Below are 22,983 nucleotides of genomic sequence, written 5' to 3' on the forward strand. Positions count from 1 at the left end.
ATCAGCTCGCCAATCACGTGACCTCACACGTAATTTACTTTATTACCTTTATTATCCAATCATAATTGTTATCGAAATGTAGTAAAAAGTAATAGGAATTGGAAATGACATAAAAGTGACGAATGCTGTGGCGAGTTGCACACTGTGTTTTTACAATCAGTACTGAAGGCACACACATCAGCGGTAGAATCGTGAATGCAACAAGTGTGTATACTGTCAACCGGATTTCAAGCCGTTATATAAAAAGTTCTTAATTCATTGATTAAACAAGCCGCTGATTACAAGAAGCAAAAATATACATCTTAGAATATGGATACCCAGAAAAGTAGAATGTCATCTAAAGGCAGCTTCGATGCAGCAGTGGTAAGTGTGTTTGTCTTAGCAGCGTGGCATTAGGCCTAAGCATTTGTTTTTGTACTATAGGCCTACTTTGTTTCCAATAAAGTTTATTTTTATTTAAATAAACTGCAGTTCATGTATTAATATTTTGATACATACTGTAAGTCGTATTATTATTTTATTAATACATTTTATTATAGTAAGTATATATTACTATTATTGTTAACGAGATCGAAATAGAGACCCGTCACACTCTTGCATTGCATATTCTAATCCAGATAATCAGAATTTTAAAATAAAGCTCTGTCTACACTATCAAACTGGTTTGACAAAAAAGTGTGATGTTCCCAAATATGGTAGTGATTTGTCATCATCATGCCCATATATGGGCACATCACATTAAGGTTTGACAGTGTAGACAGAGGTTAAGAAATATGCTATTTTATACTACAATACCGTCAATGTGGCTGCTCTATTCAAGGCATACAAATGTTAAATAGATAAATATAAATCCAGTAGAACAACATTATCCTATCAATAGATTTAGTAACCAGCTAACCGTGACCTTACTGTACTACTCAATATGTATTTATCTTATTTTATTTTATGTCTTTAGGCAATGTGGCCAAACCATGTAGACTTATATCATTGAACTTTTAATCGATTCGAACCTAAGTCGTTGGTTAACAAGTCTATTTTACCATTCATTGTATCTAATAAGCTGATAATTAAATAAGATTTTTTTTTAGGATTATAAATTTATTGATTTTTTATTAGCTGATGATTTGTAATGCAGTTGCTTTTTCGTTTTTGTTTGTTTGTTTAGGGGTTGTTGGTATTTGACAAGTTCTTTTACTTTTTTTTCCGATCCCAGAAACAGTTTTTATTTAATATTACCATTTAAGTTATTGTAAATGTATGCTGCTTTCATTTCTTGAACTGTCTAAATAAATATTGAATGAAACTAAAAATATCACACCGTTTAGGATTTAAACAAAATATTTGGGAATTTAAGAAATTCAGTCTGTATATTAGCATTCAACCAGCATTTTGTTTGTTATAAAAGAATTCTATCCTAATCAACAGTAAAGTAAGGTAAATCTTTCTACCCGTCTTTTTACATCTTCACCCAGTATAGTCTATCAAACTTTACCTACAATTCTAAATGTCATTCAGTATATAAATAATCTTTCCATAACTCATAACATAAACGAATGTCAATCCGTAGTTTGAAATACGAAGTGTAGATTGTACTCTGTTGACTGTTGTCAGATTCAAATTAAAATAGAAGAACTGTATGTAAGGAACTTGTATTTTCGTCAGTTTCACCCGGTACCATAAAAAGCAGAGTATGAACAGTCTTTTGAATTACCGAAGACCACAATTTTAGCGTCTTGAGCACTTTTACTGGATATGTGCGCTTTATAAATTATTTTTTATTATTATTTCAATGAACAATTTCTCATGATGTCTAAAGGGAAGATGGACTGGAATTGAAAGAGAAAAAACGAATCTGTTTGCAAATGCAACGATGTTTAAAATGAATATCATTTTGTTTTAGTATGTCCATACTACAACAAAATTAGACACTCCTTTTTGGTTATCCGCCTCATTAAAACCTTATTATTTTAATCAACCAACAAATAAAAAGTTTATTTTACTAATAAACAACAAAAAGAAAAAAATCATCAATAAAATGGTAAGATTTGCTTTTTTCGCATATAAAAATGGATGTAATTATTTTGCTGTTGCTACTACTTAAATGTAATTATGTATTACTATCTATTATTGTATACTTGGGCGCTCCAGCAGAATACATGAATGACTCAATGAATGTAGTAATAGATTAATGTTTTAATTGCTAAGAACAAAAAACATTTATAGTGTTTAGTTTCAGGTACACCACTCCCTCCCAATATATCAGTAGGTCAGCAATATACCATTGTTTGCGTCCATAATCCAAAATCGTTGCTTTAATTTTTGCTGTTTATAATAATAGTTAAAACGATTATACTGGATTGCTTCTGACCTCTCATTTAATAACACAGAATATATATATCCTTTATCATTCCTTCCCACGTACAATTTGCTCACCACCAGTCACCGGTCCTTTGGAATGCATTCCATTTCTTCTCTGAACACCTTTATTCAGACAGTCAATCCACAGTGATTAGAAGTAATACTAACACGAATTCACTACTACGATTACACTTCTAATCTACAATTTAATAATCCGCGCCTCACAATATTCTTTCGGACGCCAGTTGCTCTCCGGTTTACCAGTTTCATTATCACCATTTTATCAAAGATTTCGCAGTTCGTCTCTGAACACATTTATCTTCAAATTTCCGACAATCTATCCACAGTGATATTTATAACTGTAATTGGATTTTATTGGAATGTAAATACTGCTTTTTATAAACCAAATTTGTATATTTTTATATTTTATTTGAAGAACTATTGATATCACTCAGTTATAGTGGCATAGGTCGATTTTGTTTTTCTTGACCTGCCTTTAAAAAAAAGGAAAGAAATGAAATAATGGTTCCTTCAGAGGATCGTTATGACTCTTTAAAAGAGCAAACATTTTGACGAGGTTGTCAGTTATATTTCGTGAAGCAAGTTTCTTATACTTGACCCAAATATGCATGACGTTATCGACTATTTATAGTATTTCAACAAACAAGCAAACTAATTTCTATCAATTGCTATAACTTGTTTATTTTGGAACTTATAGACGAACCTGTATCCGACACGAAAACAGAGCCTGATTGAAGATTCGCATCGAGATTCTGTAGTCAGCAATGGCTCTGTAGATCTTACCTCCCTCCCATCATGCGAAAGTGATGACGTGTTTCCGGACGAGTATGAGGGGGAAAACAACGTGGATGCAGAAAAAAAGAAGCAGTGTGTGACGTTTACGGCCAAGGATGACCTAGGGTTTGCTTCTCTCACCCACGCATTGAGAATATTTGAGGTAATTTTTATTTAATGACACATGGATGAATTAATATTATTACATTTTAAATAGACCAGAACGTCACGATTTACTTTTTTTACTTAAATATCTTACAATAGCTCATCTATTATCTATTGCCATGTTTATTGATCTTTCCAAAGCTTTTAATATCTTGAACAGCGTCCTTCTTTGTCCGACTATACTTTTAATAGCTTGACGTATTTCTTTTTAAAAGAACAAATTAACCGACTATGGAATTGTCGAAAACCTGGGCATAATCTTTTTAAAAGGTAAATTTCCAACCGTGACCAATGTACTAACTCCGATTTCGATCCATTCCAGGGCTCTCTTCTCGGACCTCTTTTTTATGTCAACGATTTGTATTTGCTTCCACAATTCTTTCACTTTCTGATTTTTTTTTCGCCCTTTCTCTCTTTTCACTGTTATACTCTTTATTTTGATTATATTTACTTATTAATTAATTAATTTATATTGGGGTTTTTTCAGAGATTAAGCTCTTTTTAAATTTATTATTTTTATTCAAAGATTGAAAGGAAATGTTTAATAACATTTAAATGTACATAACAATCTATATAGTAATTATGTTCAATATAATTGCTTGCAATGTTAGTTTGCGATGCTCTCAAAACAGTGTGACTTCATTATGTATCCCCATGCTACTTTAATCAAAATGTGGATTGTGATTACCCCAAATTTACACAAGTGAGAAGAAATATTTACATGAGCCACTAAAAATTAGGAAAACCCGATGCACAAGTGTATGCATTAGTAAGTTAATATCTTGTCAGAGGCATTTTGTGTTTTAACTAGTATGGTCTACGCGTAATGATGTCAGCCTTCAATGAGACGGACACTAGTCCGGATATTGCAAAACAGAACTCGTGCAATATTAATTACGCTAAGAAAATTAGGCGAGGGTTAATTCATGACTGGAAGGTAAATTTCTCGTCGTTTTATACACATTGTATGGACGGGTTAATGCCAATGGATTACGTTTATTATTCATTCTACAATGTTAATGTTGTTCTAGTAGGAGAGGAAATTTGCCTTAAGGGGTAATTGGGTTAGGGGTAGTTAAGTTGTCCGGGTGGTAGTTAAGTTGTCCGGGTGGTAGTTAAGTTGTCCGGTGGTAGTTATAAGTTTTACGGTGGTAGTTGGGTTAGGGGTAGTTAAGTTGTCCGGTGGTAGTTGGGTTAGGGGTAGTTAAGTTGTCCGGTGGTAGTTGGGTTAGGAGTAGTTAAGTTTACCGGGTGGTAGTTGTCGTAGTGGTAGTGGTCCGTGCCTACCCAAATATGGTATAGTGATATGCTCAAATATGTCCATATATGGGTACATCACATTTTTTTGTCACATAAAGTGAAATAGTGTAGACAGGGCTTAATGACACACGGATAAATGAAAAATATTATTATTATTATTGCAATACGTCTTTTTATTTAGTAGATTAGAACGTCACGATTTACTTAATTACCTTAACAAAAGGATACAATAGCTCAGCTCTCGTTGATCTGATTAAGCACCTATTTATAGGTTCATGATCGGAATTATCAATGCATTTGACCGAACCGAAACTTATCTATTGGCATTTTTATTGATCTTTCCAAAGCTTTTAATATCTTGACCACCGCTCTTCTTTGTCCAATTATACTTTTAATATCTTGACTATTGCGTTCTTCTTTTTAAAATAACAAATTAACCGACTATGAAATTGTGGAGGACCTTGGCATAATCTTTTTAAATACTATATTTCCAACCTTGACCCGATGTACTAATCTCTGATTTCGACCCATTTCAAGGCTCTCTTCTCGGACCTCTTTTCAGTTGTCCTAGTGGTAATTGGGTTAGGGGTAGTTAAGTTTTCCTGGTGGTAGTGGTTCGGGTGGTAGTTGTCCAGGTAGTAGTTGCCCTGGATTTGGTTGATGATGTCACTTCTTCATGCCTCCAAACACCGTTTTGTGTCCGTATGTCAACTCGCATCATAGCTTTACAATTATTGTCTGTGTCTATAAATCATGTTACCCTTGTTTCTATATAGGACATATAATATTCAAGTTGGGATGATGCCACCGGGTGATATTATGCGTGCACTGTCTTATGAAAAACATGTTTTCGGAAAGGATGAACAGTAGGCCTATTTAGAAATTAATCAATATTTTAATTAAAGTTCTTAACTACACTTCAGGGAAGTACGACCCAAGGGTAAAGACAGAGAAACGATTATGATGCTGTATTTCTGATTAAAAACAGTTTTATTTAGGTCTGAGCTTGTATAGAAAATATTTGACTTGTGTATGACAGCAATTACGTCATGTACAATGTTACCCATCAAAAACTAATTTCTTTATCGACAAGGTTCGTTTATGCTCAAAATAGGGACTAGAGAAATGCAAAATATATCGTCTGAAACAATCAATGGAGATTTCGAATTGATTGCAATCTTAATCATTTCTTCTTTTCATTTCAAAATACATTTCTCGATTATATATAAATGAGAAATCGTTATATTTTAATTATGATTCGAGAAACGTGCAGAGAATTAGACTAGTTACGCCGTCAATGAGCAACCTGACGTCGCTATCTGGCTGTGTCTTATCTTGAATTAAAAACACTGATCATCTATAACCTTAGGCCTATTTGCCTTTTACGCAGTCAGAAATATTGTGTTCACGCAAAATTGCCGATTCTTTTTGCACGCACACGTCACCGCCACTTGACGTGTTCTTACATTTGGTGACACTACCTAACCGTCCCTACCCCACCAGTAGCAACATACACTTGTTTTTTTTAAAAAGCGATTGTACACACACCAACAACTTGACGTTTCTCTAAATTTGGTGAGACTGTCCCCACTCACAAACACTGTACCCCATAGAAGCACTTGTCGTACGTGCGTGTAAACGCTGATGTGTATTTTTTGTAGCGCCTGTCGTCAACATTACTTTATACGTCGTAGTGTTGTCATCGCCACGCCATCTTTAGATCTTCAATACGATGCATCTGGAGCTAGACACCACCATTCTTTGCACCAGAGTTCCAAGGGGCCCAAAGTGGCCCATGGTCATTATTGGTTGTCTGGTTTTGCGCCTAAAATCCCCATATGGGTCCCTTATAAGGAAGTGTACTAAGTTACGATATTAACTAAAAAGGCTGGTACCTGTAGTTTTTCTAGAAAAGTTAATTACAAATATTTGTTTAGGTTTTGTTTCGTTCTTGATCTAGTTGATGTAGACAGGACAAAATATACAATAGTACATTCTCGTTGGGAATGTTGCAATAGCATTCACGTAGGCCTACATTTAATAATTCTGAATTTTACAAATAAGAGATAATTTGAGTTAAAAAGTTCATTCATTCATTCATTCAGTATACTGTCAGGATGTATAAACTACGTACGAGAATCGAGTGTACAGCTGGCCTTAAATATAAAATATATACATTGTGGAGGTACGCCTTTTTTTAAATATAAGGTTCATTTTATAAATGTTTCGTCAGTAATATACTGGATATTAGGTCTATTATTAGGCAACCATTTGTATTATACTAGCCTAGGCCTTTAGTTAAGTAATCCCTCATATGGTTCTTTCAGAGTAACCCATGTGTAGATCTGTCAATATTTTACTGACGGGCCCCAATGTATACGATAAGGTTTGGGCATATACGTGTTTAGTCTTTAAATCTACATATGGGTAAAATATGGCGTTGCTCATATGAAATTACCATTGAATCCACTTATAGATAAAATTAAATGAATGTATGCGTATAATAAATAAAGATAATTTAAAAATTGTTTATGAATTTTTCCTTCTAAAAATGTCGCTGCTAATTTTAAACTGAACCTACCACTACTTTTTGGTTAATAAACTTTAATTCGCATTTTCAAATACCATGTTAAACTTCCTGGCTTGTTTCATATGCTTTACGAGTTATTATATAAATTATACATACATAATTTACACGTCTGTTTTTATGCGCTTCATTTACCGTTTACGCGTTTCATTTACCGTTTACGCGTTTTATTTACCTTTACGCGTTTCATTCATCGTTTATGCGTTTCTATTTTTGGTTTAGTTTTTTTGTCAACAGTTATTTTTATTTCAATATGACATGAATACTGTTTACGCGTTCCATTTACCGTTTATGCTTTTCATTTACCGTTTATGCGTTATGTAAGAACGATGATGCTGCCATTTTTTATTTTCAGTATGCACGGCAGTGAAGAGGATCATTGCTTATAGTTATACTTAAGATGTATACAACTGTGCTATCTAAACAACTGCTGTTACCATGAAATATCAATTATTTCCAACTTTTTTATTAATTACATTAAATACATACGCTGGCGCTTTAAGTTTAATAACAATACGTGCAGGGTTTTTAAACACACAATGATATTGTAATTTGGTAAGAACACTTATGTGGTACCTCCTACTAATACAATCTATTCACCTAATGTTGGATTAAACTGCATTACAATGCACACGTGTTAACTAAACACTCATATAACAATATTCGAAATCAAGGTATAATTACTGAATAGTTGATAATAATAAAAACAACCGGAACTATACGCCAAGTAGACATACTAATTCAAAGCAAATAATTGATCGATTTTTACGTCAAAGCACGGGGTTTGATCACTTGCCTGAAATTCAAATATGTAAAAGACGCTGATGATAAAGAAGTCTTTGCAAAGTGTAATTGCAATGTAGGTGATCATAAAACGAACTTGTTGGACAATTTCCAATTCAAGTTTCTATTCATTAAAACCATGTAGTTTTTAATCTGAATGTTGACGTCAGCAAGTTTTTTTTTTAATATATAATAATAATAACACATTTGTAAACATTAATTTGATTGCGATGATTGCTGTGGCCGGCATTATCAACATTATCAATCAATGTCTCGTCTTCATAAACACAATAATAACATCGTATTTATTGTACTGGTTATCTACAAATAACTACTGTACATACGTACGTCTCACTAGCGACGCAACGCAAAAACGTAACGCAAAGTGATTTGACCAATCACAAGCGATGGATCATTCAAACAATGGCTTGTCATTGGTCAACTCGCTTGCCTTGCCCGTACGTCCTTGCGTTGCGTCTCTAGTGGGAATCACACTTAACCCAAACCATGGAGAAATAAAACTAACACAAACGTCTTTTATGAGGCCAACACTGCCTAAACAAATGGCTTTAACTGGAGATCATGTATCTTACTGGGATCCTGCCTTCTTCCTTTTCTCCCAGATTTATTGTAATTTGTATATATTATGTTTTATTTATTCCATTATTGTTTCAATCTTAAAAAGAAGTAAATGAATGTTTTTTTTTTAATTTAATTTTGTTGTTGTTGACTGATATATATTTTTGTTTTGTTTCAGAAATGCCAAATGAAAGTGACTCACGTTGAAAGTAGAAGTCGCAACAATAATGTTGAATTTCTTGTTGAGTGTGAAACACGAAGTGGGTGGTACAAAGTTCTTCCTAAAAACCTCAAACAAGTTGTAAATAACGTCACTATACATCGCAAAGACGCAATTCAACGAAGTGAGTTTGTTTACTTATTTGTAACATCATTTATAAAAAGACAAATTTCATCAACTATCTTGGTAATCATGTTTTGAATTTGGTTGTTTATTTTCCTGATTTTCAGTCTGTGATATTTGGTGATATTAAATTTGTCGTAACACGATACCCTATTTCCTAAACGCTTATTCGTAACCACTCAATAATGTATTTAAAACAATACCACGTGGTTATTGGTAAACACGATCAAGTATCTACACACCTACACACTCCCACGCTATTCATTACAATACATTAATTAAATTTAGTATTTTATTCAAATATCAAGTGGGTATACAAACAAATAAACAATACATTAAAACATGTACTGCTCATTGCCACTGATGACGTCAGTAGTATATTAACATTAAGTCATTTAATTTAGAATTTAGATTCTACGCGTATTTTTAATTATCTTTCATTTTGTTCATTCTTCTTTACTTAAATTGTGACTCCGGGGTTATAGTTCTATATTTACCTTCTTTGTTTTCTACCCTTACTGTCTCCACCACCCTTACTGTCTCCGCCCTCTATTCACCAGCCTTCTACCCTTACTGTCTCTACCCTCTATTCACCAGCCTTCTACCCTTACTGTCTCCACCCTCTATTCACCAGCCTTCTACCCTTACTGTCTCTACCCTCTATTCACCAGCCTTCTACCCTTACTGTCTCCACCCTCTATTCACCAGCCTTCTACCCTTACTGTCTCCACCCTCTATTCACCAGCCCCCTTACTGTCTCCACCCTCTATTCACCAGCCTTCTACCCTTACTGTCTCCACCCTCTATTCACCAGCCTTCTACCCTTACTGTCTCCACCCTCTATTCACCAGCCTTCTACCCTTACTGTCTCCAGCCTCTATTCACCAGCCTTCTACCCTTACTGTCTCCACCCTCTATTCACCAGCCTTCTACATATGGATTCCTTTGGTGCACTAATCCAAAAACGTCTTCCGCACGATATTGTTCCTATTCTAAGTGCATGGAGGAAACTACTTTTTTTCACATTTATACTTGTAAAATCTTTATCTCGCATAGTATACATTAGTTCTCATACTATGTTGAAGCTAAGGTATTGTACTTTCTGACTATGTATTTAAAAAATAAATTTTTGATAGCTGGAAATCGCGAATTTACATTAAACATACCCTGTCCCGGCCAAAAAACAGCCGATTCCTGTGTGAAATTCGCGTTTTTCGCTGATGTATAGTTTTGAAATTGCCACAACTTTGAACAGCGTCCTCTTAAAACTTAGTTCTTTTAACATCGTAGTCTCCTATACAGTGGCTTTCTAACCATGTAATATTTTTTTTGATTGGATTATGGTGAGACCCGCGAAAATTTGATTACTAAACAGCATATTTTTGGGAAATTCCGCGCGAAATTCTCTTATGTGTACTATTGGCCTGTGTTTGATACCCAAATGTGAGTATATTCTGCTTATTTTCATTACAATTTGTTAATCAATATTGTAGTTAAAGTCATATAAAATAATTCTGTGTAATTTTTTTAGAGAAAATACGCAATAATACCACCTAAATAGTCTATAAGCTACTAGCCCTTTTAAGTGTATACAACAAATTTCGCATCGGCCATTGTCTAACATAGGCTAGGCTAGGCCAGCGTTGCCAGCGATAAAATTTAAATTATGCCGTATCCTGTCTCAAATAATGCCAGATTGGGAAAAATAATGCCAGATCCCCAAAATGTGGCCCTAAACAGCGCCACCAACGGTTGTATGTCTAATAAACGTTTGTAAAACCCCAACTGACACAAAATAGGGCCTAAATTGTATCCCTATGTCGTTCAAAAATTGTATTTTTAGTTTTGTGAGTAATAACTAATAATTCTAAAAATATCTGGGGTGCGAAAATGGTAATTGCAAATGACACAAACACCAATCCACGAACCCTTCTCCCCCCCCCACCCCCCACAAAAAAAAACCTGTTACAGCCATGGAAATTTAGAATTTTTGAGCTGAAATATGAGAGCTGCTCGATCTTTGCACTTAATTTCAAATATGAAAGGATCTTAGCCCACCATAATTAGAAAATGGCAATTATAATTTAAAATAGGAAATAAAAATATATATTAAGTGTCTCCAGGACCTCAGCCCCACCGTGGTTGATAAGAAAATTTTGAAAAATGCTGATGGCCAGAAATGCCACTTAATTTAAAATATGAAATAAAAATATATTTATTAGTGTCTCCAGGATCTTATCCCACCATAGTTCGAAAATGGCAATTATAATTGAAAATAGGAAATCAAAATAATTATATATTAAAAAAGTGTCTCCAGGACCTCAGCCCCACCATGGTTGGGACTGAGGTACAAACATTTGGAAAATAGAGCTGCTCGATGGCCGGAAAATGGCACTTAATTTCAGATATGAAATAAAAATATATTTATTAGTACCTCCAGGATCTTAGCCCACCATAGTTCGAAAATGGCAATTATAATCTAAAATAGGAAATAAAAATATATATAAGTGTCTCCAGGACCTCAGCTCCACCATGGCTGGTGCTGAGGTAAGAAAATTTGGAAAAATAGAGCTGCTCAATGGGCGAAAATGGCACTTAATTTCAAATATGAAATAAAAATATATTTATTAGTACCTCCAGGATCTTAGCCCATCATAGTTTTGAAAATGGCAATTATAATTTAAAATAGGAAATAAAAATATATATAAGTGTCTCCAGGACCTCAGCTCCACCATGGATGGTGCTGAGGTAAGAAAATTTGGAAAAATAGAGCTGCTCAATGGGCGAAAATGGCACTTAATTTCAAATATGAAATAAAAATATATTTATTAGTACCTCCAGGATCTTAGCCCATCATAGTTTTGAAAATGGCAATTATAATTTAAAATAGGAAATAAAAATATATATTAAGTGTCTCCATGACGTAAGCCCCACCATGGTTGGGGCTGAGGTAAAAAAAATTGGAAAAATAGAGCTGCTCGATGGGCGGAAATGGCACTTAATTTTAAATAAAAATTACCTCGCCCACATGGTCACTACTGGGGCTGAGAGGTGAAGAACATTTGGAAAAATAGGGTTGCTACGACGATGCAAATGGAACATAATTTGAAATATGGAAAACAAATTCTCCTAGAAGAAATTCTTTTTAAAATTAGAGCTTATAGTTACTGGAAATTGCCATTTCAAGGGTTGGGGTAGGGGTGCAGCCACTTATTATGAACTGAAACAACAAAACCCCTTTCATAATGTTTTCGTTAAATTGTCTCTATATCTGGGGATCCAATAACCTGCATGGTCTCTGAAATAGAGCAACATAATTGGCCAATAGCTAGCCTCTTCGGATTTGTTGTGCTGCCTATATCGCACACACGGTAGTTTTCGAGCAGCCTTCCTATCCGAAGAGTCTATTTAAGTCCGAAACAAAAGGATGGAAGAACTATTGTACGGAAAACCCGAACAGATCTGTTTTGTACGATATGATATTGTGTAAGGTGATATGTATTAAATTGCAAGATTAAACAAAATATTTTTGTTCTGTGGTATATTATTTTTTTGGTTGTTCAAAAAACACAAAATTATGCCAGATTATGCTAAAAACGGCTAAATAATGCCGCGGCATTATGCCAGATGCCGTGAGCCTCTAAATAATGCCAAAAAGCATAATAATGCCAGAAATGGCAACTATGGGCTAGGCTGGATTGGTAGCGGGTTATTCCATTTTATCAAAGGGAAATATAATGAACATAAGTAGGCAATAATTATGTTTCTTCTTAGTAAAGTTAGAATTAATATATCTAAGGGACTATTTAACAGTGATTTGGACTATATATATGACCTTTTTATACATATATATTATGTGGTGGTTTCTATAAAGTTTGAATTGAAACTGGCCTACCTGTTTATTTGCAATTTGTTCATTTGTTAATTGGTGTGAGAATATGAACTTAATACTTAATATTACTAAAACCAAAGAGATGATAATAGATTTTCGTAAAACCGCAGTTGAACATAATGTAATAACTATTTAAGAAACCGAGGTTGAAATTTCTTGAATCTTAAATCAATTCAATTGACCTTATAAACAATTTACCTATTTTGAGAATGGAATAGTCTAAACAGTACACTGCTCAGCAGAATATTTGTGGCTGTGTGCACTGATCTGTGACGAGTGCCAAAATAGCTGTTTTCTGAATTGTCCTTTTTCGCTAAAAGGAATTCATATGCCCTTACTGTCTCCACCCTCTATTCACCAGCGTTCTACCCTTACTTTCTCCACCCTCTATTCACCAGCCTTCTACCCTTACTGTCTCCACCCTCTATTCACCAGCCTTCTACCCTTACTGTCTCCACCCTCTATTCACCAGCCTTCTACCCTTACTGTCTCTACCCTCTATTCAACATTCTACCCTTACTGTTTCCACCCTCTATTCACCAGCCTGTGACTATTTTGTTTTATTTCTTTTATTCCTGTCCACTCAGGCAGCGCTTGACCGATATATATATCTATCTATCTTTGTCCAAGGACCTTCACTTGCACTGATGAATGGCTGGTGTTGCCCAAAAGCTCTGCTAACTTTTCTGGCTGTTTTACTTTATCGTTTTGATTTAGCTTTGTGTTTATTTTATACATACTAGCATTGTATCGATAATTTCTCTTCTGAAATTTGCTCCTGTTATTTATCATCACCATTCCCAACACTTTAATTAATTAATAGCGCAATTTTTAAAATGTCGTCTGTCATAATTTCAGTTCCATGGTTCCCGCGTAAAATCACAGATCTTGATAAATGTAACCACTTGATGTCACATTTTGAGCCTGATCTAGATCAAGACCATCCGGTAAGTTTCATTTTAATACTTATATAAAAGAAATTCTAACTTCTTCAGGGTCAGGAACTGTCAACTTGATATGGAGTGTTTTTAAAAATTATATAATTTATGAGTTTTGCTAGGATATGAAATGGTGACTTGTGCTACCATCCTAATTGTTCAATATATTTTTTTTTATTATTATTACTCAACTATTTTGGAAAAAAATGCATTAAAGTTGATGATACCAGCAATGATAAACTGACTGGTTTGTATGGAAATATAAACATGTCAATCTATCTATAGAGTTACCGGAATATATATGACGTTAAAAATGATTTAAATAAATAACCTACTAAAAAAATTGACATTCATGTAGTCAGCTTAATTATGAACAAGTAAGCGAAAGGTCAAACATACGTAACTGAAGTTAGTTCCCACAATGCAATTCAAGGCGTGGCGCAATGCTTAAAGCTTGGTTTCTATTGGAAACAACCAATCACACATCGTGCCGATTGGTCCTTGCGTTGCGTCGGTCCAAGCTGCGCTTCTTGTGCGCGCGTTGTTTGCTCTTAACTTAATTTTTATTTTTCTGGGTTCTTAACACTGTTGGTGCAATGGGGGTTCTGATACAATAACCTTCTCCCCTAAACTGCTCTGTAGGTCATGCGTTACGTATTGAGTTTTGATACGCTTTAATAGTATAAATCCAACTCAATAATACCGTAGTTTGATGCGAACTGAAATACGATTTGGCTATTTAAAGTTTTAAATCTTAAACTAATGACAATTATGATTATGACATCAAATAATTAACGATAAATCTTCAGAGATTGTTAAACCATTGTCCAACATATATTCATAATTAAACGATGGATTGATTTCAGTTTGTTTGTATTGTTCAGTATTCTGGGAAATTTCTATAGCTTAGCATTTATCGGTGGAAAATTACTTCCATTTATTATCATTTGCATATAAAATATACATAGAAATTATGTTTGCTATGAGATATACAAAAACAGTTAAGATACAAGTTCGAATAATCCATCGCTTGTGATTGGTCAAATCACTTACGCTGAGCTTGCGTTGCGTCCTAGTGGGAACCAAGCTTTAATAAGCGTAAACCTATAGAAGTGATATTATACAAGTTCGTATACCAGGTTTGTTGTTGTTGAAAGTTGACAATTATTTAGTTTTTGTAATGCTGTACAAGATGTCATCTAGATAATGTATAGTAACCTTACTCTTTATTAAGTCATAGCTCCGTACGTGATTGTAATAATACAGGATATTAATTACGTATTTAGCTTTAATAAATAATATTCAATGTGTTCAATAATATACATTGATTATGATTAATTTAACGCATTGTTGTGGATAGGGGCGTTCCTCTTTCAAGGATGAATAAATAATTGAAGTGGATTTGATTATAACACTATATTTACGTTTTGATATTAAGACAGTCGACCGTCAGGTACAAATGAAGAAATTAATTCTGAAATTAGTAACAAACTAAAGCTCTGTCTACACTATCAAACTAGTTTGAAAAAAAAGTGTGATGTACACAAATATTGTAATGATATGTCCAAATATGGTAGTGATATCATATGACATCATCGTGTCCATATATGGGCACTTTTTTTGGCACATAAAGTGTTATAGTGTAGACAGAGCTTTATGTTTCCAAATGTAATCTATATTCACACTAAGGAATGTTATTTTGTTGTTTTACAGGGATATTCTGATAAGGAATACAGGGACCGGAGGAAGAATATAGCAGAAATTGCCTTCAAATTTAGACAGTGAGTTTCTCTATCCCATCATGGATGTCTTTCTTCTTATTCAGTCTACACTATTAAACTAGTTTGACAAAAAAGTGTGATGTGCCCAAATATAGTAGTGATATACCCAAATATGGTAGTGATATGACATCATCATGTCCATATATGGGCATATAATAATTTGTTGTCACATAAAGTTTGATAGTGTAGACAGAGCTTAATTCTGTAATTCTTGAAACCGGATTCTTCAACAGCACCCTCTACAATTCATTTGACAAAAATAATACTATCCACTAATATGCTGCAATGCATTGTGGTTCTGTATTTAGCAGAGAGGTCCCTTTACATAATATCTAAATTTGAAATATTCCGGACGATTAAAATCTTTATAACACCGAACGTTTAAGATGTTAGTTTAGAAAAGTGAGACTATATTAATGTGTTTTTTTCTATTTTAGTGGACATCAGATTCCACGAGTTGAATATACTGAGGAAGAAACAAAAACTTGGTATGTACACTCTCAGAAAAAGAATTAATACATTTGATACATTTAATACAATCATTTTATACTTAGTTAATAACGTAATAATGAATAATTATTTATTATATTTCATTGTAGGAAACATGTATATACTACATTGAAAGATTTATTTCCAACTCATGCCTGTAAAGAGCACATCAACGTGTTCAAAATTCTGGAGAAAGAGGGTTTATATAGGTAATGCATTACTGTTGTTGATTGTCAAAACATTTCATAAAACAATATCTAAATAGCATCCTCTATTTCGAAAAACTTGTAAATTAATACATTTCTTCTTTTCTGCAGCCCAGACAAAATCCCACAGTTGGAAGATGTGTCAAACTTTCTCAAACGTAAGTTGCTATTATTTTATCTTATGTTCCATTATTAGGTGCGGATCGTGGGAGTCTGAGGACTCTTCCCCAGCAGAAAGTGCTCATGTTTCCCCTTTGAAAGTCATACATACCTTATTATATTATGTGAATTTGTTTTGTAGATCAATCAGGTTTCCAACTTCGACCTGCAGGTGGACTTCTAAGTGCTCGTGACTTTTTGGCGAGTTTAGCGTTCCGTGTTTTTCAATGCACACAATATGTACGTCACTGTACTTCGCCCATGCACACACCAGAACCGTAAGTTTTCCTTTACTCATATTTCTTTTTATTTTTTCTGATGTTTTTAATTGTACTACATATATAATTATAATTACTAGATGGTTCTCGAATACATAGTACTCATCGTAAAAAAACTGGCGATTTCAAATGTACGTACCGCATGACTATAAAACATTGTCGTTTACAGAAACAAATAAATAGACACAATGATTTATGCAGTCAACCAAAATTAGCACCCTGCGAATTACTTCCAAAAGAGAAACTTGTCACAAAATGAGTCAAAATGTTTGATTTGGACTCATTTAAACAAACCCAATTTGTGTTTTGTATCTGACATTAGGGTTGAGGGTTGGGGGATGAGGATGGATACAAAGAGGAACAATTTTAAGCATGGTTATACCAAATAATTTGGAATGTTCCATTCATTGCAAATCAATACATTTGTATAAACGTATATTAAATCTATCAAAATAGTATTTTTTAAAGAAAATCGGCCTGTCTTCAACATTATGATACTGTACTCGAGCTGTTCAACCAGTTTTCAGACATTAAAAGCAATTATCGTAGGAGGAGATAGGAAAATGCGAAGCATCCTCGTATTATTGTATGCGGGTATTTTTCACGATGGACATGCATCCTTCGTCTGTCTCCGATGAAGCTCTTGCTGAAAGATTTTCTGTGTTTTTTGTAAATAAAATTAAATCAATTCGTGATTCACTAGAAAATGAAAATACTGGCGAAGTTATAACTGCTTCTGATAAATGTAATATATCTTATGGTTTAACTAGGTCTATACGGTTTTCTCAGTTCGAACCTGCAAGTGATGAGGAAATTTTAAAAATTGTCAAAAATTCTCCCTCTAAATCATGTGCACTTGACCCGGTACCAACTTCACTGATTAAGAAATGTACTTCTGCATTTATTCCATTAATCACACATATTGTTAATAAGTCTCTTGAAAGTGGTTCTTTCCCAGAGTCTCTAAAAGTCACCCATGTTCGACCCACATTGAAAAAAAAGGTCTAGATCCCGAGATTCTGAAAAACTACAGACCTATCTCGAATCTTAGTTTTTTAGGAAAAATAATTGAGAAGGTTGTTTCTAAACGGATTTTGTCGCATGTACAAAAACATGGCCTACTTGATCCGTATCAATCTGCCTACAAAGCGCATCACAGTACTGAAACGGCATTACTTCGTGTAAATAATGACATCCTACGTGGGATGGATGATGGAAAGCTAACTGCTCTAGTATTATTAGATTTAAGTGCAGCATTTGATACGGTTGATCATTCTGTGTTGCTAAATAGACTCAGTACTTATATTGGTATTGAAGGAAATGCACTTGATTGGTGTCGGTCATATTTGGAAAAACGACCTCAACACGTATGTATTGGTGATGCTATTTCAAAAGCTTCTTTTCTAAACTTTTCGGTACCACAAGGATCTGTTCTTGGGCCGCAATGGTTTACTATTTATTTACACCCGATACGGGATATCATAAGTAAATATGATCTGTGCTATCATGTTTATGCTGATGATACTCAGATTTATATTTCTTTTAAACCTACTATGAAACACAGTGACATTTCTTTGGAATTGCTCCAACATTGTATCTATGAATTGCGTGTCTGGATGAAAAACAACTTTCTTAAATTAAATGATGAAAAAACAGAATTTGTTCTCTTTGGATCAAAACAGCAGTTGGAAAACTGCCACCAAGCTTTATTCACATTGGTGAAACCCAAATTGACCCGGCTAGGCAGGTTAGAAATCTTGGGGTTGAAATGGATGTGGGTATGACTATGATTTCTCATATCTCAAAAACTATTTCTGCGTCGTCTTTTCACTTGCGAAACATTCGAAGGATTCGTAAGTTTATAAATGAGACAGCAGCTAAACAACTTGTTCATGCTTTTGTCACTTCACGACTAGATATGGGAAACTCTTTGCTATACGGGCTACCACAAAAACAACTCCACAGGCTCCAACTGATTCAAAATACAGCGGCACGAGTTGTTAAAAAATTACCAAGATATGGACACATATCAAATACTTTGGAAATATTGCATTGGCTCCCTGTTAGGTACCGCATTGCTTTTAAAATATTACTCTTTGTTTTTAAGTCTATAAATGGCATGGCTCCTGAATATATTTCTGACATGCTTAGGCTGTATGTTCCCGGACGTAATCTGCGCTCTAGTGACTCGCTGCTTCTACATCAGCCTAAGTCTCACCACTCATGGGGTGACAGAGCATTCTCCGTTACTGCTCCTCGTCTGTGGAATGCTCTACCGAGCTCTATAAGATTTTGCAAAACTGTTGATACTTTTAAAAAATTATTAAAAACACATTTATTCATTAAGGCATATGGAAATCATGAGGTTTCTTAAAAGTTCTTAAAGTTGTTTAGACTTAGAATTGTTTTGTATACCTTTTCCTGGCCAGCATTCTCTTTGGGGTGCCTCTGTCTTGGTTGTTGTCTCTGAGCACCCGGTCGTCTGTGGCAAGGCAAATGTGTATCCTGCTCCTTTGTTTGGTCACCTAGGTAGGGGTCCGGGACCGCGACAGAATGACAACGGATGGGGACCCTCCAAAGAAATTGCATTTTATTTGCCAGGAATTTGTATGATTTATTTCTTTTTTATTTTTAAATGCGCCTTGAGCACTCTGGAGTGGTATGTGCGCTATAAAAATCTTATTATTATTTATTATTATTATTAGACAGTGTATACCACGATCGGAAAACACCCTTATTTTGGGGGCAAATCGTTGAACCTAAATTCGTTTTAATTGTCAATAACTAATTATCTAACTCAATTTAATTGGTAAACAGGGTTACATCACGTGGTTAAAATCAGTACCGAAAGTACGAACCAACTTTATATACCATCGAGTAAACATTCTAGAAGTAACGCGCAATTTACCGAATTTTGCCCTTACGTAAATTTATATATAGATACCCAAATCGCTGTACCGTATACGTAGGCCTACTATTAATTACAGCAATGTAGTATTTGCATCCAAAGTAGCACAGTGACCTGTTGTGAGTGAAGTTGAATGTCAATTTCGATTTATCATTAAAATCTTTATTTATTACGTAATACTTTTTACAATTTTCAGGGATTGTTGCCATGAACTACTTGGTCACGTGCCTATGCTAGCTGATCCAGAATTTGCTCAATTTTCACAAGTAAGAACCATTTATTTTGATTCATCAGTAAATAAGGCCATAAGTGTTGTATGGTATTTATTTCATAAATTATTATTAAATGTTCTCTTTTTACTCACAATTGCAATTTTGAAGATGATGTGTTTTTATTTTATTTAGGAAATCGGTATTGCTTCGCTTGGTGTTTCAGATGAAGATATTACAAAATTATCTACGGTAAGTTAAAGCATTGTAGATAAACAAAAGGACACATTCTCGGTTAACATTGTCTTTTTATTTATTTATTTATTTATTTTATGACGTATTTATATTTATTATTTGTATTATCTAGGTTTATTGGTTTACAGTAGAGTTTGGTCTGTGTAAAGAGGGCGCCAGTACTAAGGCTTATGGAGCTGGTCTACTCTCAGCTTATGGAGAACTAAAGGTGATTCACATTAACTGGTTATTCCTTTCCTGTCCCCCAAGATTCTACTACCAGTGTTAACACGCGCAACACTAGGTCGTAAGCGCATTGTGACAAATCGCGCGTTTGCGACCAAATGGGAACCCAAGCTTTAATTCATTAGGGCCTACATTATTTAATTGTGAATGGGTCCCGATACAATTCTTATAATTCCTCCTGTTATTATTGATATTATTATAATTTATTTATTATTATTACTATTTAACAATATACAGGATTACACAATCAGGTAAAAGAAAACCTTTTTAGCATCGTGGTCCTGTCTTTAAAAAAATCAGGGAAAAAAATGTTTCGTTTTGTGAAAAAAAATGAGATCGATATCTAGCTTTGAGTGAAGCAATTGTTGGGGAATATTTAATTTATATCTCTATTTTTGTTTTAATTGACAGTTTGCGTTATCAGATGAACCCGAGCAACGAATGTTTGAGCCGTCAGTAGTTGCTGTACAAGAATACCAAGACCAGACATATCAACCCATCTACTACGTCACACAATCTTTCGAAAAAGCCAAAGCACAGATGAGGTTAGTAGTGTTTATTCAATATGATGACATCACAGAGTGCGTGATAAACATGATGACGTTTAAAATATAATAATAATGATTATGATGATAATGATGAGGATGATAATGATGATGATGATGCTAATGATGATGATGATGCTAATGATGATGATGATGATGTTGATAATGATGGTTATGATGATAATGATGATGATGATAACGATGATGATGATAATAATGATGATTATGATGACAACGATGATATATTTTGCTGAAAGTAAACAATTAAAATCAATGACAAGATAGTAAAGCAATTAATAACATTTCCGTATAATTTTCTACAGGCAATTTGTAAGCAATATGAACAGACCTGTACAGTTACGTTACAATCCATTCACACAGTCCATAGAAGTTCTGGAGAATATTTCTACAGTTGGTAGGCTCCTTAAAGACGTCAAAAATGAGTTGGATACGTTGATGTCTGTATGTGAAAGACTAGCGTAACAAATCGTATGTTTCGATATAAGGAACAAAATGATAATTTATCTTTGAATCTGAAACTAAAACCAGATTATATTTAATCTATTATTTATAATCTATTATTTATAGTCTATTATAGAGGTATTTATTTGTATGATGTGTACGGTTCGTTTCTTGTTGGTTTCTCTGACATGAATCTGTTATCCATTGTCGCTGGCAAACAAATTATGTTTAGTTTTTAAATTTTAATCGGTTTTAGTTTAATCACGAAGGTTTAATAACAAAACTTTGAACACAGATAAAATTTATTTTTTTAATTAGTTAATATATTATTATTATAGTGAGTAGGAATTATGATGTATTTATAGGTCAACATATCCTACCGTAGATGAATATGAAGAGGATTAGTGAAATATAATATGAATATAGCATATTGGAAGTTACCACATTGTATTTAGTGAGCAATGGTTAGATATTTGATACTATTATACACGATTTATTTATTTTAAAACCTAAGTTAATTGGGCTCCCGAATTTTTTATTGATGAAATTGTGATTCTCTAATCAAAGATTAGGAGAGGAATATCTTCAAATCAAATTGTATTATAATACCACAACATAATACATGCATAAATAAATGCATTGATAAAATGTCAACGTACACAAATAAATAAATAGAATATGACTATGTGCTCTTTACGACAGTAATATTTAAATTTAAAATATGTGTGGAATAATATCGGATATCATTATTTTTTACTAATAATTTATTTAAAGAAAAATTAATATACAGTATTATGAATTTTGTTATTTCGGATGATGTTATAATAATTAAGACGGAACACAACTTAATGGATAAGTACACTTCTTGTGGAAGCCTTAATCAAGTTTGCGTTATAACACAAATGTAACTATTATTACGTAATGAGATGCTTTATGAACATTTCATAAACGAATTGTAGACCTTTTTTATGAATGAGTAATGAGTAATGTAATAGTAATGTTAATGTAAATGTACCTGCAATATATCATTTCAATACTAAATGTTTGTTATGTTTCTATTGATTATTATTCTCAAACGTAGGGGTAGATCGAAATAGATATTTTACTCTATGATATATGATATGATATGATATATGATATGATATATGTTAAGAATAAAGAATATACTATAACATTTATTAATTTATTGAAACAAATTTAAACCATTTTTATTCAATAAAACAAAAGACAATCAGATATTACTAGGCCTATATACTAATTTTTTTAATAGATACTAAACATTTTTGTCAACAAAAGCGTTTGAAAAAGATTCAATAAGTGTGTTTAAATATTACCATAAAAACTTATTCCTTTATAATCAGGTGTAAAAACCGAAGAAAACAATTGATAAATGCAGTTTCAAATGTTGGACATGATCAACCAGAAAAGTTGAAGGGAGCCCTCTAGAGCGTTACAAAAAACATCACCTTTCTAAAGATATAGAAAATCACCCGGGTTCAACGGCTCAACGAGTAAAACGTCTGCAACACACACGGAGTCACAGAGTAATAAAGGTACGTGGGTTCGATTCTTTCATTAACCATCTAGTTAAGTTCCTCTTTCAGCAAAAAACGCGAAACAAATCCGGTCGATAAATACGCGAAATTAGAAGAAAAACAGTAAATATATAAACTGAACACAATCATACAAAGAAGTTGTTCTAATATTTGTATTTTAAATAATGCAATATTCAATCAATGTTTTGAGGTAACATGCGCGTCTGCGCA

The 22,983-nt window shown here is 33.6% G+C and overlaps 1 protein-coding gene across 1 annotated transcript; it reads left to right on the forward strand.

Annotated features, from left to right (window-relative positions):
- The first annotated feature begins 160 nt into the window (after positions 1 to 160).
- Positions 161 to 22,433, forward strand: LOC140041122 (tyrosine 3-monooxygenase-like). Its single transcript, XM_072087533.1, has 14 exons — positions 161 to 363; positions 3,077 to 3,316; positions 8,706 to 8,871; positions 13,621 to 13,709; positions 15,414 to 15,481; positions 15,919 to 15,969; positions 16,081 to 16,179; positions 16,288 to 16,334; positions 16,478 to 16,613; positions 19,718 to 19,787; positions 19,926 to 19,982; positions 20,098 to 20,193; positions 20,622 to 20,755; positions 21,079 to 22,433. Exons 1-14 carry the CDS (start codon positions 310 to 312, stop codon positions 21,236 to 21,238), a joined length of 1,467 nt encoding a protein of 488 aa, XP_071943634.1. The 5' UTR covers positions 161 to 309; the 3' UTR covers positions 21,239 to 22,433.
- The last annotated feature ends 550 nt before the right edge of the window (positions 22,434 to 22,983 follow it).

The sequence above is a fragment of the Antedon mediterranea genome, chromosome 2, assembly GCF_964355755.1.
Source record: "Antedon mediterranea chromosome 2, ecAntMedi1.1, whole genome shotgun sequence".
Lineage (NCBI taxonomy): Eukaryota > Metazoa > Echinodermata > Crinoidea > Comatulida > Antedonidae > Antedon > Antedon mediterranea.